This window comes from Acinonyx jubatus, chromosome D1 (genome assembly GCF_027475565.1).
Source record: "Acinonyx jubatus isolate Ajub_Pintada_27869175 chromosome D1, VMU_Ajub_asm_v1.0, whole genome shotgun sequence".
In the NCBI taxonomy this organism is placed as follows: domain Eukaryota; kingdom Metazoa; phylum Chordata; class Mammalia; order Carnivora; family Felidae; genus Acinonyx; species Acinonyx jubatus.
The window spans coordinates 102,028,004-102,040,908 of NC_069390.1; the positions used below are offsets into that span (position 1 = coordinate 102,028,004).

The following is a 12,905-nucleotide window of genomic DNA, read 5'->3' on the forward strand; positions in this document are numbered from 1 at the left end:
TATTTATTTTTGAGAGAGAGACAGAGCATGAGAGGGGGAGGGGCAGAGAGAGAAGGAGACACAGAATCTGAAGCAGGCTCCAGGCTCGGAGCTGTCAGCTCCAACACAGGGCCCAACACAGGGCTCGAACTCACAAGCTGCGAGATCATGACCTGAGCCGAAGTGAGATGCTTAAACTCCTGAGACACCCAGGCGCCTCTCTCTCTTCCCATTTCTTAAAGAAGGTTCTGAATGGAAAGCAAAAATCAGAGCCATTAGAACCATTGAGAAAAAATTAAGATCAGGATTTGTTTTGCCTGGAAGAAGCTGCAGGAGAATTTTACCGTGGCCTTCAAATTACAGTTTTAAGCTCCTTATTTAATTCAATGACAATTTATGGAGAGCTTATTATGAGTCAGATAGTATGCAGAATGCCCTCGATAACAATGAATAAAAAAGATGTTAACTTTTGAAGAGTTTCCCATCTTGTGTGGGAGACAAACAGGTAAATGTAGGCAGCACTGAGATCACAAAACAGCCCTTAAAGCCATCCTTCCTGGTCTTCACTTTACCGCCCACTCAGCTTAGAGCCCGTGGTCCATCACTAGGCCACCATCCTGCCCACATGCTGACCTCCCTTGCCCTTCCACCACACCTGCCAGACAAAACTCCCAACTCCAAATCCAACGCCCCACTTCTCTGGGCCTTTGTTACGGATGCAGAGTATTGACAGAGAAAGCAATGGACACCAGGGAGAACTGGTCCTAACTCAACTGCCCTGTCAACGATGCTTGGAGATCCTACTGCTGGCCTGGTAGGATTCTGACCCCAATTCCAACGTGTGCTTTTCCCCACACCACCACGCAATTCTGACACCAGCTGGGTGTCCCTACAATTCAGCTTATTTCTAACATTGCCTACCTGGAATAGTGTCAGATCCCACAGCTTAGGGGTCTGGTCCTATAAGACTGCCCCCTCCCCACCTCCCAGATGGTCACCTGTGCTTCTGCCCGAACATCTATAGATCAGAGGGTCCCACGACCTCTTCTTCCTCTGGTTTGATTAATTGGCTAGAGTGGCTCACAGAACTTAGAGAAACATTTTATTTACTAGATTACCAGTGTGCCATAAAAGGATGTAACTCAGAAGAGCCAGACGGAAGGGATTCATAGGGCATGGTGTGTGGGAAGGGAGTGTAGAAGGCTCTCTGAGCGCACCCCTCTCCCAACATGCCCATGTGTTCATCAACCTGGAAGCTCCCTGATGCTGGTCCTTCTGAGTTTTTATGGAGGCATCATTACGTAGGCCTGATCGATTAAAAATCATTGGCCACTGGTAATCAGTTCAACCGCCAGCCCCTCTCCCCTTCTGAGAGGGTTGAAACTTTAGCACCAGGTTGGTTCCCCTGGCAACCAGCTGCCATCCTTAGGTTCCAAAAGTCACTCATTAACATAAACTCAGGTGTGACTGAAAAGGGTTTGTCATGCATATGAGGATGTCTTTGTCTGTCTTATCACTTAGGAGTGCCAAGGGTTTTAGGAGTTCTGTGCCCAGCACAGGGACAGTGAACAAACATGTATTTCTTATTATAAGTCACAGTATCAGGGCGCCTGGGTGGCTTAGTTGGTTTAGAGGCCAACTTTGGCTCCGGATATGATCTCGCAGTTCATGAGTGTGAGCCTTGCATTGGGCTCTGTGCTGACAACTCAGAGCCTGGAGCCTGCTTCATATTCTGTGTCTCCCTCTCTCTCTGCCCCTCTCCAACTAATGCTCTGTCTCTCTGTCTCTCTCTCTCTCTCTCAAAAAATGAATAAACATTAAAAAAATAAATAAAAAATAAATCACACTATCACATCCAGCCAAGTCATCCTGTCCTCCTCTCACGGACTTTAAAAAACTGCCTCCCGTCAAGGGAACCCTTGTGCATTGTTGATGGGAAAGCAAACTCGTGTAGCCATGGTGGAAAACAGTTTGGAGGTTCTTCAAAAAATTAACAGCAGTGGGACACTTGGGTGGCTCAGTCAGTTAAGCCTCCGACTTTGACTCAAGTCATGATTTCACCGTTTGTGGGTTCGAGCCCTGCATCAGGCTCTGTGCTGACAGGAGCCTGCTTGGGATTTTGTGTGTGTGTCTCTCTCTCTCTGCCCCTCCCCTGCTCGCATGTGTGCACTCTCTCTCTCTCTCTCTCTCTCTCTCGAAAATAAACATTAAAAAAAATTAATAGCAATAATTGCCATGATCCAGTAATTTCACTACTAGCTACTTACCTAAAGAAAACAGAAACACTACTTTGAAAAGCTATATGCAGTCCTGTGTTTATTACAGCATTATTTACAACAGCCAGGTATGGAATATCACAGCCATAAAAAAGAACGAAACCTTGCCGTTTGCAGTGTCACGGGTGGAGCTGGAGAGTGTTATGCCAAATGAAATAAGTCAGTCAAGAGACAGACAAATACCACATGATTTCACTCACGTGGAATTTAAGAAACAAAACGAATGTACAAACAAAGAAAAAACAGAGACAAAAAACCAGACTCTCAAGTACAGAGAACAGAATGGTCGTTGCCTTCCTACCTGTTTGGCCATCGCTGTTCAGTCTCCCTTGCTTGCTCCTGCTCTCCCTGTCTTACCTGCCTTCGAAACTGTGGTCATCCTCAAGTCTCCGCCTGAGCCTTCTTCTCTTTTTCTCTAGCCTGTCCCTAGGTATTCCTGTTCTCTCCCATGGTTATAAGTAACATTAATGCCAAGTGCCCCCTAAACTGACGTCCCCAGCTCTGTTCTCTCCTAGGCTGACACTCGCACAGCCAACTGCCCTCTGAACATCTTCGCTGTCATGTCTTACTCACCGATCTTGGGCTGCCCATCCTCCTTCCCCTGAGGCTCTTCTTCCTCCAAATGCCTTCTATCTTAGCAGATGGCTGAACCACCCACTGGGCATTCAACCCAAAACTTTCGGGCCCCATTTTTTTTTAATGTATTTTGACAGAGGAGAGAGACAGACAGACAGACAGACAGTGAGTGCACGAGGGAGGGGCAGAGAGACTGAGAGACAGAGAATCCCATGGGAGCGCACAGCCTGATGCAGGGCTTGATCCAACGCATTGTGAGATCATGGCCTGAGCAGAAATCAGGAGTCGGATGCTCAACTGACTGAGGGCTCACTCTTGAGTCTTCATTCTCCCTCTGCCTCACAGCCATCAAACTCTAAAGGTCATCGAGTAAATCCTAAATCCTAAATATATCTCAAATCCATCTCCTTGTGCCCAGTCCTGCTGCTCCAGCTCTACACCCAACCTGACTCCCTTCCCTGGCGCTGTGACACCCTCCTGATTGGTCTCCCGGCATCCATTCTTCTGTCCCCTCATGTCCTCATGTCTACATCCATGCTGTGGCCAGAGCAACTTCTCTACGGTGCAAATCTGATCACGTTCCTGAGTCAGCCCTCCAAAGGATTCCCACTGCTCTCGGGGTAAACGCGAATTCCATATTGTGGCTTCCAAGATCTTCCCTGATCCGGCCTTTCTTGACTCACATGGGAGCCTCGTCTCTGTGATCTCTCCAGCCACATGCAGCTGTTTATGCCTTTAGTTTCTTAGAAGCACCTTGTTCTTTCTTAACTCCTAGCTTTTCTACTTATGTTCTCTCCATTCAGAATATTCCCTCACCTTCTCCCCAGTGCCCGAGTCCTACTCACACTTCAGATTTCTGCTTAAATCCCATGCTTTAGGGAAGCCTTATAAAACTCCTGTATGCAAGTGTGGCCCCCACCCCATTCCTATGCTGACTCATAGCCATGTGACTGTACTGGCAGAGAGCCTTTAAAGGTGGAATTAAGGTTGAATGAGGGGGCGCTTGGGTGGCTCAGTCGGTTAAACATCCGACTCTTGGTTTCAGCTCAGGTCATGATCTCGTGGCTTCATGGGTTCGAGCAGGTGGGCTCTGTGCTGGCAGTGTGGAACCTGCTTGGGATCCTCTCTCTCTGTCTCTCTCTGCCCCTTCCCCACTCACTCTGTCTCTGTCTTGCTCAAAATAAATAAATAAACTTTTAAAAAAAGGTTAAATGAGGTCATGAGGATGGCGCACTGAACAACAGGACTGGCGCCCTCATAAGAAGAGGAAGAGACGTCAGGGACGCACGCGCACACACACACAGAAAAATGACCATGTGAGGATGCGGCAAAAAGGAGGCCATCTCCAAGCCAGAGAGAGAGGCCTCAGGAAAAATGAAAACTGATGACACCTTAGTCTTGGACTTCCAGCCTCCAGAACTGTGGGAAGTAAATTTCTACTGCTTAAGCCATTCAGTCCGTTTTGTTACAGCAGCCCAACCAGACTGATACAATTTGTAAACTGAGTTACAGTCTCTTGTACTTTGCAAATCTCAAATCTCACTTTGTATCACACATCGCATTCCAGATGGCTTGTGTAGTATCTGTTCTCCCCATAGGACTCTAGATATCCCGAAGGAAGGGAAGTCTTATTTATTATTACCGGTCTCTCTGGTGCCTAGCAAAGCTCAGTACATAGCAAGAGCCCAGGAAATGAATGCATAGAATCTACACAGGAGGCTCTACAAATGTAAAGTAACTACAAATGAAATAAAACTGGAAATTCAGTTACTGGATAGCACTAACCACATTTCACATGCTCAACAACTGCATGCAGTTACTGGCTACCGTAGTGGACAGTGCAGATTAGAGGACATTTCCGTTACCACCGAAAGTTCCATCGGCTAGTACTGGTATAAATGGTACCTGCAAGAACTCTGAGCATGAATGAAAGCGAGCTGGTAAAGACAGATGGGGAGGGAGGCAGAGGGAATGTCAAAGGCAACATGCAGAGCATGAACCACCAGGGTGTGTGTGGAGGAACTAGAAGTGTGAGGTAAGGAGAGGCAAGCGGTAAGGACAAGGTCACGGGAGGGCTTAAGTCCCCGATGAGAGCTTGAAGTTTATTGTGGCTGCGGAGAGAATCCAAGCAGAGAAGTGTCTGGGTCAGATTTGCATTTTTAGATACATTACTCTGTGGGGAGCGTAAGCCTGGGGCAGGAACAACAATCAGGGGGTTGTTGAAACAGTCTGGGTCAGAGAACCAGGACAAAGCAGGGGGTGGGGAGGAAGGAGTTGGAGAAGAAAGCTAAACTTGATGGCTGATCGAATGGAGGGTGAGATGGCAGGAGTCCAATGTGACTGGTAAACTTCTGGATGGTTGTGCCAATGGAGACTAGAATGAAGGGGAAGGGAGGAGAAGCGGTATTATTTGGGGGGAGGATAGAAGGGTAGGGCAACAAGCAACTGCAGTTTGGATGCATGAAGTCTGCCGTGTTCGTGGGGTACTGTGGCTGTGACGGGTGGCACAGAGCCCGAGCCTCGGCAAAGAAGGCCGGGTGGCAATGGAGATGTGGGGGTCGTGAGTAAACGGGTTGCTGGGAAAACCCTGTGCTTGGACCAGACCCCCTGAAGAGCAAAGTGAGCAAGTGGGCCGAGGCCAGAACTCAGCAGAACAGCATTTAGGGATGGGCAGAGGAGAGGCCCAGGGATGTTATCTTTTATCAGTGACCCAGACTATTTTTAAAACCGTTTTAACGGTTTTGGACCCGTACAGGCTGCTAGAAGGAGCCTGCTTTGGACCCATACAGGCTGCTAGAAGGAGCAATTTCAACCTATTTCTATTTGATATGCAAGATTTGTTGGGTTGTTGGTTTGCTTGTTTCCATCATCAAACAAGCTCCCTGAAGCTTGAAGAATAGGAACAAACTACTTTGGAATCTAGTGAATGTGCTTTGTGGGATCAGAGTCTGTCCTTTGAGATCCCACCTATCTGAGCTGGGGAAGGGGTCTTCTGTCTTCTTGCCTAGAGGCAGAGAGATGGGGATAGGACAACCAAAAGCCATTCATGTAATCAGATGGACCCAGGGGGAGAGCCACTTGATTTTGCTTCTGCAGCTCAAAATCAGAAATGGCTCTGCCCTAAAGCAAGAGGAGACTGATCACTGAGGTTCCTGAGCGATCTCGAAGGGAACAGCTAGGGCTCCTTTGACGTGAAGTCTATGTGGAAGGGGACAGAATATGGAGGAGACTTGTCCCCCTCAGTTCCCATCAGAATGTTAATGGCTTCTCTGATACCAATGAACAGCCTCAAAATACTACCCCAGGCTCTAATATTACTCACTTCTTAATACCTTTTCTGTTTAATTCCAATTATATTTTCTCTTAGAGTCATAAACCTATCAGGCAACCCAGGAACTAACTTCGGGTGATCACTTCTCTTCAGTCACCCCACCTTGCTAACGCAGAATTTAATTTGTTTATGATTTACTGGTACTTACTGATTTCATCCACATTTTTAAGAAATTTCTGCAAGTCTTTCTCGTGATCGTCCGCCATTGTCAACCAGAATCCCTGAGGGAGGCAGTGGAAGTGACGAGAATTAATAGTAATAAAACAGGATTTTTCAGGCTTATCAGCCTTCTAAAACTAAGAGCCAAGTGGTTATTTTTAAGATGGGTTTGTGTTCATAAATAAAATCACGAATAACGGCAGGTGATCTAGTTCACTCTGATTGCTGGGAAGGCCAAGGAAGGGATACTCATTACTTGTGGTGATGCTTCTGGAAAGCTGTCAGCCCTCCCTCCTCTGGGAAACCTGCTCTGCAAAATGTTCCTCCAAGCCCGACATCCACTGCTGTGATTCAGGGACTGGGTATAAAGGAGACCAGGAGGGGAGGGGCTGCCAGGAATGGAGGAAAGTAACATTGGACTTTGGTCATGACAGGCCCGCCCAGCCAGAAGCTTGGACCTAGCTGTGTGACTGGTAACCAGGAACTGGAGAATGTGCATTTAAATGTCCAAACTTGCTTAAAATATAAGCCTCTAGGGGAGCCTGGGTGGCTCAGTGGGTTAAGCGGCTGGCTTCGGCTCAGCTCAACTCACGGTTCCTCAGTTCGAGCCTGGCATGGGACTCTGTGCTGATAGTTCAGAGCCTGGAGCCTGCTTGGGATTCTTTGTCTCCCTCTCTCTCTGCCCCTCCCCCACTCACACTCTGTCTCTCTCTTCAAAAACAAAACAAAACAAAACATTAAAAAGAAATTAAAACAGGGGCGCTGGGGTGGCTCTGTCGGTTAAGCGGCTAACTTCGGCTCAGGTCATGATCTCAGGGTTCCTGAGCTCCAGCCTGGTGTGGGGCTCTGTGCTGACAGCTCAGAGCCTGGAGCCTGATTCGGATTCCGTGTCTCCCTGTCTCTCTGCCCCTCCCCAACTCACACTCTGTCTCTCTCTAAAAAAAAAAAATAATAAATAAACATTAAAAAGAAATTAAAACAGGGGTGCCTGGGTGGCTCAGTGGGTTAAGCTTCCAACTTCGGCTCAGGTCATGATCTCATGGTTTGTGAGTTCAAGCCCCGCATAGGGCTCTGTGCTGACAGCTGGGAGTCTGGAGCCTGCCTCGGTTTCTGCGCCTCCCTCTCTCTCTGCCCCTCCCCCACTTGTGCTCTTTCTCTCTCAAAAATGAATAAATGTAAAAAAAAAAATTTAAAAAAATAAACTAAAACAATAAAATATAAGCCTCTGTCTTGTTTCCTAGGTGTGAAGAGAAGCTAAAAATTGGCTGAAGGGATGAGAACTCGATGGCACTGTGCATGCACCAGCATCTCTGTTCCTGTCCAGGTACTTTGGACTTATTACTTCTCTCTCAGTCGTTTGTGAGTAAAAAGGCCTCACGGTGTAGCCAGTGGTTCCCAAAGCTCACCCAAAGGCCATAAAAGTCGTCCAAAAAATGTGTTAAGTATACACAGTCCTCAGCCTTGGCGCCAGAGTCAGTAACCTTGCCGGGGCGCCGGGGAATGGATACTTTTAAACACTCGCCGAGCGATTCTGACTTACGATTAGGTTTAGCAGTAGTGCAGTCCTGTAATGTTCCAGTTACTGCAAATTTGAACTCTGCCACACAAACAAGCTGGGAGTGATTTGACCTCCTGAGACCCCACCGGTTATAAGCTGTGTGACCTCAGCTAAATTCACCAACCTTTCTGAGCCTAACTCATTCTATGGAAACCGTAATAGGAACCGAGGGGGCTACCCTGGGGGCTCACTGAAAGCGCCAGGCACACGATGAGTGGTAAATGCTGGTAAATGCGAGGCACCCTTATCTATAAAACGGGGGAAGTGGGACATGTGGCTTAACTAGACGAGCGCTAGGGTTCCTTCCAGTTCCTTCCAGAACTGAGGCCTAGTGAAGCGAGTTAACTTGCCCAAGGTTGCCGGGTTAGAAGGAAGGCTCAGCACTTCTCCGGGCCGGCGCAACCAGGGTCGGACACGAACTCTCTCGGGGGCCCGCGGCCGGGGGAGGGCACGCACGCGGGACCCCAGCGACGAGCCGGGGCGGGGCCGGAGGGGCGGGGCCGACGGCACCGTTGCCCGGCAACCGCTCCACAGCGTCCACTGGCCCCAGTTCCCAAAGCCGAAGTCCCAGCCCGCGGGGGGGTCACCGTCCCATCTGCTGAGGCCCACACCAGTGTCCTCTGCTCGGCGCTGATGGCCAGATCAGGACCACATCCCAAGAAAGACCCCGAGACACCCCACCACACTGACCTGACACGCCCAGGGGCCGGACAGGAAATGGCGGCTGTTGGCGGGCGGTGACTGACCAGGGACGGGGGGCGTGGCCAGTGTCGGGGGCGTGCCCAGCGGCCGGGGCGAGCCTAGAGTCTGGGTGCGGGCGAGGCCTCAGCGCTCCGGTTCTGGAGCCAGCGCGCTGCCAGTTCGTGGCCGGGCTGGGGGCCCTGGGTCCAGGATGCGTACCCGGTCAGGGGCTGGAAGCAGGTCTCTGAATCAGGGCCAGGTGTTCGTCCCTTTTTCTTCTAAGGAAGGGGCATCTGTCTGATCATCTTACTATCCCTGGCCCAAAAAGGGGACAATCTCCAGTGTACTTGGGAGAGGCAAACTTGGGTGAAATCTGGGCTTATTGCTAGATGTGAGACCTTCAGAGAGCTCTGTAATCTTCTGATCTTTTCTCGTCTATAAACTGGAGGAATGGCACGTTCTCCCAAAGTTTATGGTTAAAGTGCCAGGCATCTAGTCAGTAGGAATACGTGTTAGTTATTATCCAGGGAATCCTACGATTTGGAGCTGAATGAGACACATTGACACTTTGAATAAATGCACACAGTTTTAAAGAGATTCCAGTCTGTTTTTTGAAACAAAACTTCAGTATTATGGTGCTGGGTTAAAGGGGCAAGGGGAGAAAAGCCAGTTTTGGGGAAAGCTCCATCTTGAGTTTAAGCTCAGAAACCCTTGGGATGCCTTGGCAAATTTGTGGGTGCATTTCAGAAACCTGTTTGCTGGCTGAGGAGCCCCTGGGGATAGAATTTACCAGAAGGGGAGGGGGTCCAGGCATGGCCAGTTAGATCCAACATTGGCTGAGCACAGTCTGCTGAGTCCTGTGTTCTCCATGGGGCTGTTTGACTGAAATCTCCACAAGGTGTTGGCACACATCAGTCCTGCTTGAGAACCCCCGTAATGGAGTAGAGCACACAGGGGCTGGGGCTTTGACCTCTTTGCTGTAGCCTGGGGGCCACTTTAGCAGAGTCCTTAGTACATCAGCTGTAGCAGGAGGCCGTGGGACCTGGGGGACCCAGCAGTATAGTCACAGCAGCTGTCCCCAGGGACTGAGCTGCCTCATGAGAGGTAGCACAGCAGTGGTGTCTGGGAGAGTGGGGCTGCTGTGAGGCCACACCCTGGACATTCTCAGAAAGACCTGGGTTACTTTACAGTGACCTTGGAGCGTGTGCGAATTTGTGGAGACAGGAACCCTTGACAGGTCATCACTGTTAGCGTTGTCCCATTTTCTCCTCAGGCTTGTGAGTTCTTGAGTACACACAGGCATAGTCTCCAACCTCAGGCTCCTTCTTGTTGCTTTGAGGCTGACAGTTTTAACTCCAAATCGCTTACTTCTCATTCTACTACTCCTGTCCTAGACTCCAAGAGGGGCCTTCCCACAACCCAGTGTACCACACTACCATTCGTTCACACATTCCTGTGTCGATTGTGGATGCTCTGCAGTGTGCCAGGTGCTGGGGAGAGAGAGCCCCCCTGGTACACTTCATAGCTATTTATCATGCGCTGAGTGCTCAGGGGCTCTAGAACCCATCAGCCCGGGTCCAAATCTCAGCTCTCCACTTTGCAGCATTTATTAAAATATTAAGCCCTTCCTGTGCACCTTTAGTGAGCTAGGTACTGGAAATCTTTTTCTCTTCTTACCGTTACTAGTTGTGTGACCTTGACAAGTTACTTCATCTCTTAGTTTCCTCCTCTGTAAAAATGAGGATGTTAAATAGTATCGATCTTACAGGATTGCTGTGAGAGGTACATGAGTTAATACAGGTAGAGTGTCTAGACAAAACATGGAGCATCATCAAGACTCAGTAAATGTTATTAATTCTTATTACTACTCTTGTGATTAGTATGCATTAGACCAGTGCTTCAGAACCTGGACTATGCCTAAGAATTACCTGGGGATTTTGCCAAGTTGCAGATTCAGATTCAGCAGGACTGGGGTGTGAGATTCTTCACTGATGCCTCTTTGTGAAGTGTAGGCCACACTGAGTAGTGCATGAATGATGTTTTCTTTATGCTCGAAGTTATTTATAGTTTTTATAGTTACAAGTTATTTTTTTCCCCTTGAAGTCATATTTCCATTTTACACCCCTCCACACACGCATACTCACTCAGTATACTATCCTAATACAGCGTACGTTTTTAAAAAATATAATTTATTGTCAAGTTAGCTAAAATACAGCATATACAGTGTGCTCTTGGCTTCAGGGTTAGATTCCCGTGATTCACCGCTTACATGCAACACCCAGTGCTCGTCCCAGCAAGTGCCCTCTTCAATGCCCATCACCCATTTTCCCCTCTCCCCTGCCCCCCCCCCATCAGCCCTCAGTTTGTTCTCTTCATTCAAGAGTCTCTTAAGGTTTGCCTCCCTCCCTCTCTGTTTGTAACTGTTTTTCCCCTTCCCTTCCCCCCCAGTCTTCTGTTAAGTTTCTCAAGATCCACATGAGTGAAAACATATGGTGTCTGTCTTTCTCTGACTTATTTCACTTAGCACAATACCCTCCAGTTCCATCCATGTTGTTGCAAATGGCAGGATTTCATTCTTTCTCATTGCCAAGTAGTATTCCATTGTTAATGCAGGATACTTTTATGCTTGAATGTTTTTTACTGATCATCCCATCCTAATTCTCTGCCACAGAAATATCAACAAACATTGCTGGGATGTTTGCTTTAACCAGACACCATACTGTAAGTCAGGGACACAGCCCCTGCCTTCAATGAATTCACAGTCCAGTGAGGAAGATAGATACACAAACAGATTGTTACCAGGCAGTGTGGTAGAGGCGGTGAAGGACTAGTGCTTACGGAAGGAGCAAGGAGGAGGGAAAGGAAATGGAGGCAGGGCCCCACAGGAATAGGGGTTTACATAGTTCATGTGGAAGCTGAGCATGTGTACAGTGCTCCAGGCAGAGCCGACAGGACGAACAAACATTCAGAGGCAGGAAGCATTGCGCCACGGGTGAGAAAACAGAAAAGTTTAAGGCAAGAGTGGTGAGAAATGAGCCAGAGGAATGCGTTCTGGCACAGAGTGTCAAGAATGGAAGCCGTAGGAAGAATGGGACGAAAGCAAGAGAGCAGACAAGAGTGGGACAAGATACCTGGGCAGGAGGGACGCCAAGGAGAGGGCAGATGTGCTTGCTCCTAGGTCAGGATAGGTGTAAGGATACTCAGCAGCCATGCACACTTGTGGCATCTTTAGAAGTCATTTCCATCTTGATGGCTCCTACCTGGGTCTCTCTCCAGCCGAGACCTCGCTCCATGCCCTGGCCCTCTGATTCAACAGAGTGACTAGACTGTGAATCTCTTGGGGGTAGGAATTTTGTTTTAGTTTGTCTTAGTATTCCCAGTACCTGGTCCTTAGATGGAGCTAAATTTAGATTTGCTGAGTGAGTTGATTTCTTGCTCTGCATGGAGGAAGGCTCCAGTCTAAGTCATTCTACATGGGAAAGGAATATGGATGTTTACAGTTTCTCTGTGTCAGGCTTCTCAGGAAGGTCCATCCTGGAGGACAAACATTGTTATAGTCACAAAATATGTTTTAGGGTAAATCTACTTGATAGATTGATCACTTTAAAATGTTAGAGGTCCTCGGGGGCGGTTGAGCATCCAATCTTGATTTCAGCTCAGGTCATGATCCCAGGGTTGTGGGATCCAGCCCCACATCAGGCTCCGCCTTGAGCTTGGCACCTTCTTAAGATTCCCTCTCTCTCTGGGGCACCTGGGTGGCTCAGTTGGTTAAACGTCCGACTTCGGTCAGGTCATGATCTCACAGTTTGTAAGTTCGAGCCCCACATTGGGCTCCGTGCTGTCGGTTCAGAGCCTGTAGCCTGCTTTGGATTCTGTGTCTCCTTCTCTCTCCACCCTTCCCCTGCTCATGCTCCATTTCTCTCTGCCTCTCAAAAAATGAATAAACATTAAAAAATAAAAAAAATTAAAAAGATTCCCTCTCTCTCTGTCTCTCCCTCTGCCCCTTCTCCTCTGCTCATGCTCTCCCTTCCCCCCTAAAATAAAATAAATTAAAAAAAATAAAATAAAATGTCAGAGGTCCTAGTAATCCTTGGGTAGTCACTGGACTGTCTGCAAAGATTCCAATATTCCTCCTTCCAGGCATACAGTAGGATCTCACTTCTCTGTGACCAGGTGATTTGCTTGTTCAGTGCCATGTGGGAAGAAGTGAAGAGGGCAGAAGCCTTTAAGAGCCAGTGTGTGACTCACCATACAGAGCCAGCCTGTCCTCTGCCCCAGCAACCTGGTAGTAAAGGCTATATCTGCTTGAGTCCCTGAGTGAGGGGACATGGACCAGAGATGCCCT

At 48.4% G+C, this 12,905-nt stretch overlaps 1 protein-coding gene across 8 annotated transcripts in view; it reads right to left on the reverse strand.

Annotated features, from left to right (window-relative positions):
• TTC12 (tetratricopeptide repeat domain 12) overlaps positions 1–8,654 on the reverse strand; it is a 53,655-nt gene extending 45,001 nt beyond the window's left edge. For 5 of the 8 annotated variants that reach the window (XM_053204098.1, XM_015084553.3, XM_053204097.1 and 2 more), the window contains exons 1-2: positions 8,570–8,654; positions 6,311–6,383 (exon numbers count right to left, since the gene is read on the reverse strand). In XM_053204098.1, coding sequence (XP_053060073.1) covers positions 6,311–6,368 — 58 coding nt within the window. In that variant the 5' untranslated portion in view covers positions 6,369–6,383; positions 8,570–8,654. The other 3 variants (XM_027036530.2, XM_027036529.2, XM_015084555.3) reach the window with 3 other exon arrangements.
• Between the last annotated feature and the right edge of the window lie 4,251 nt (positions 8,655–12,905).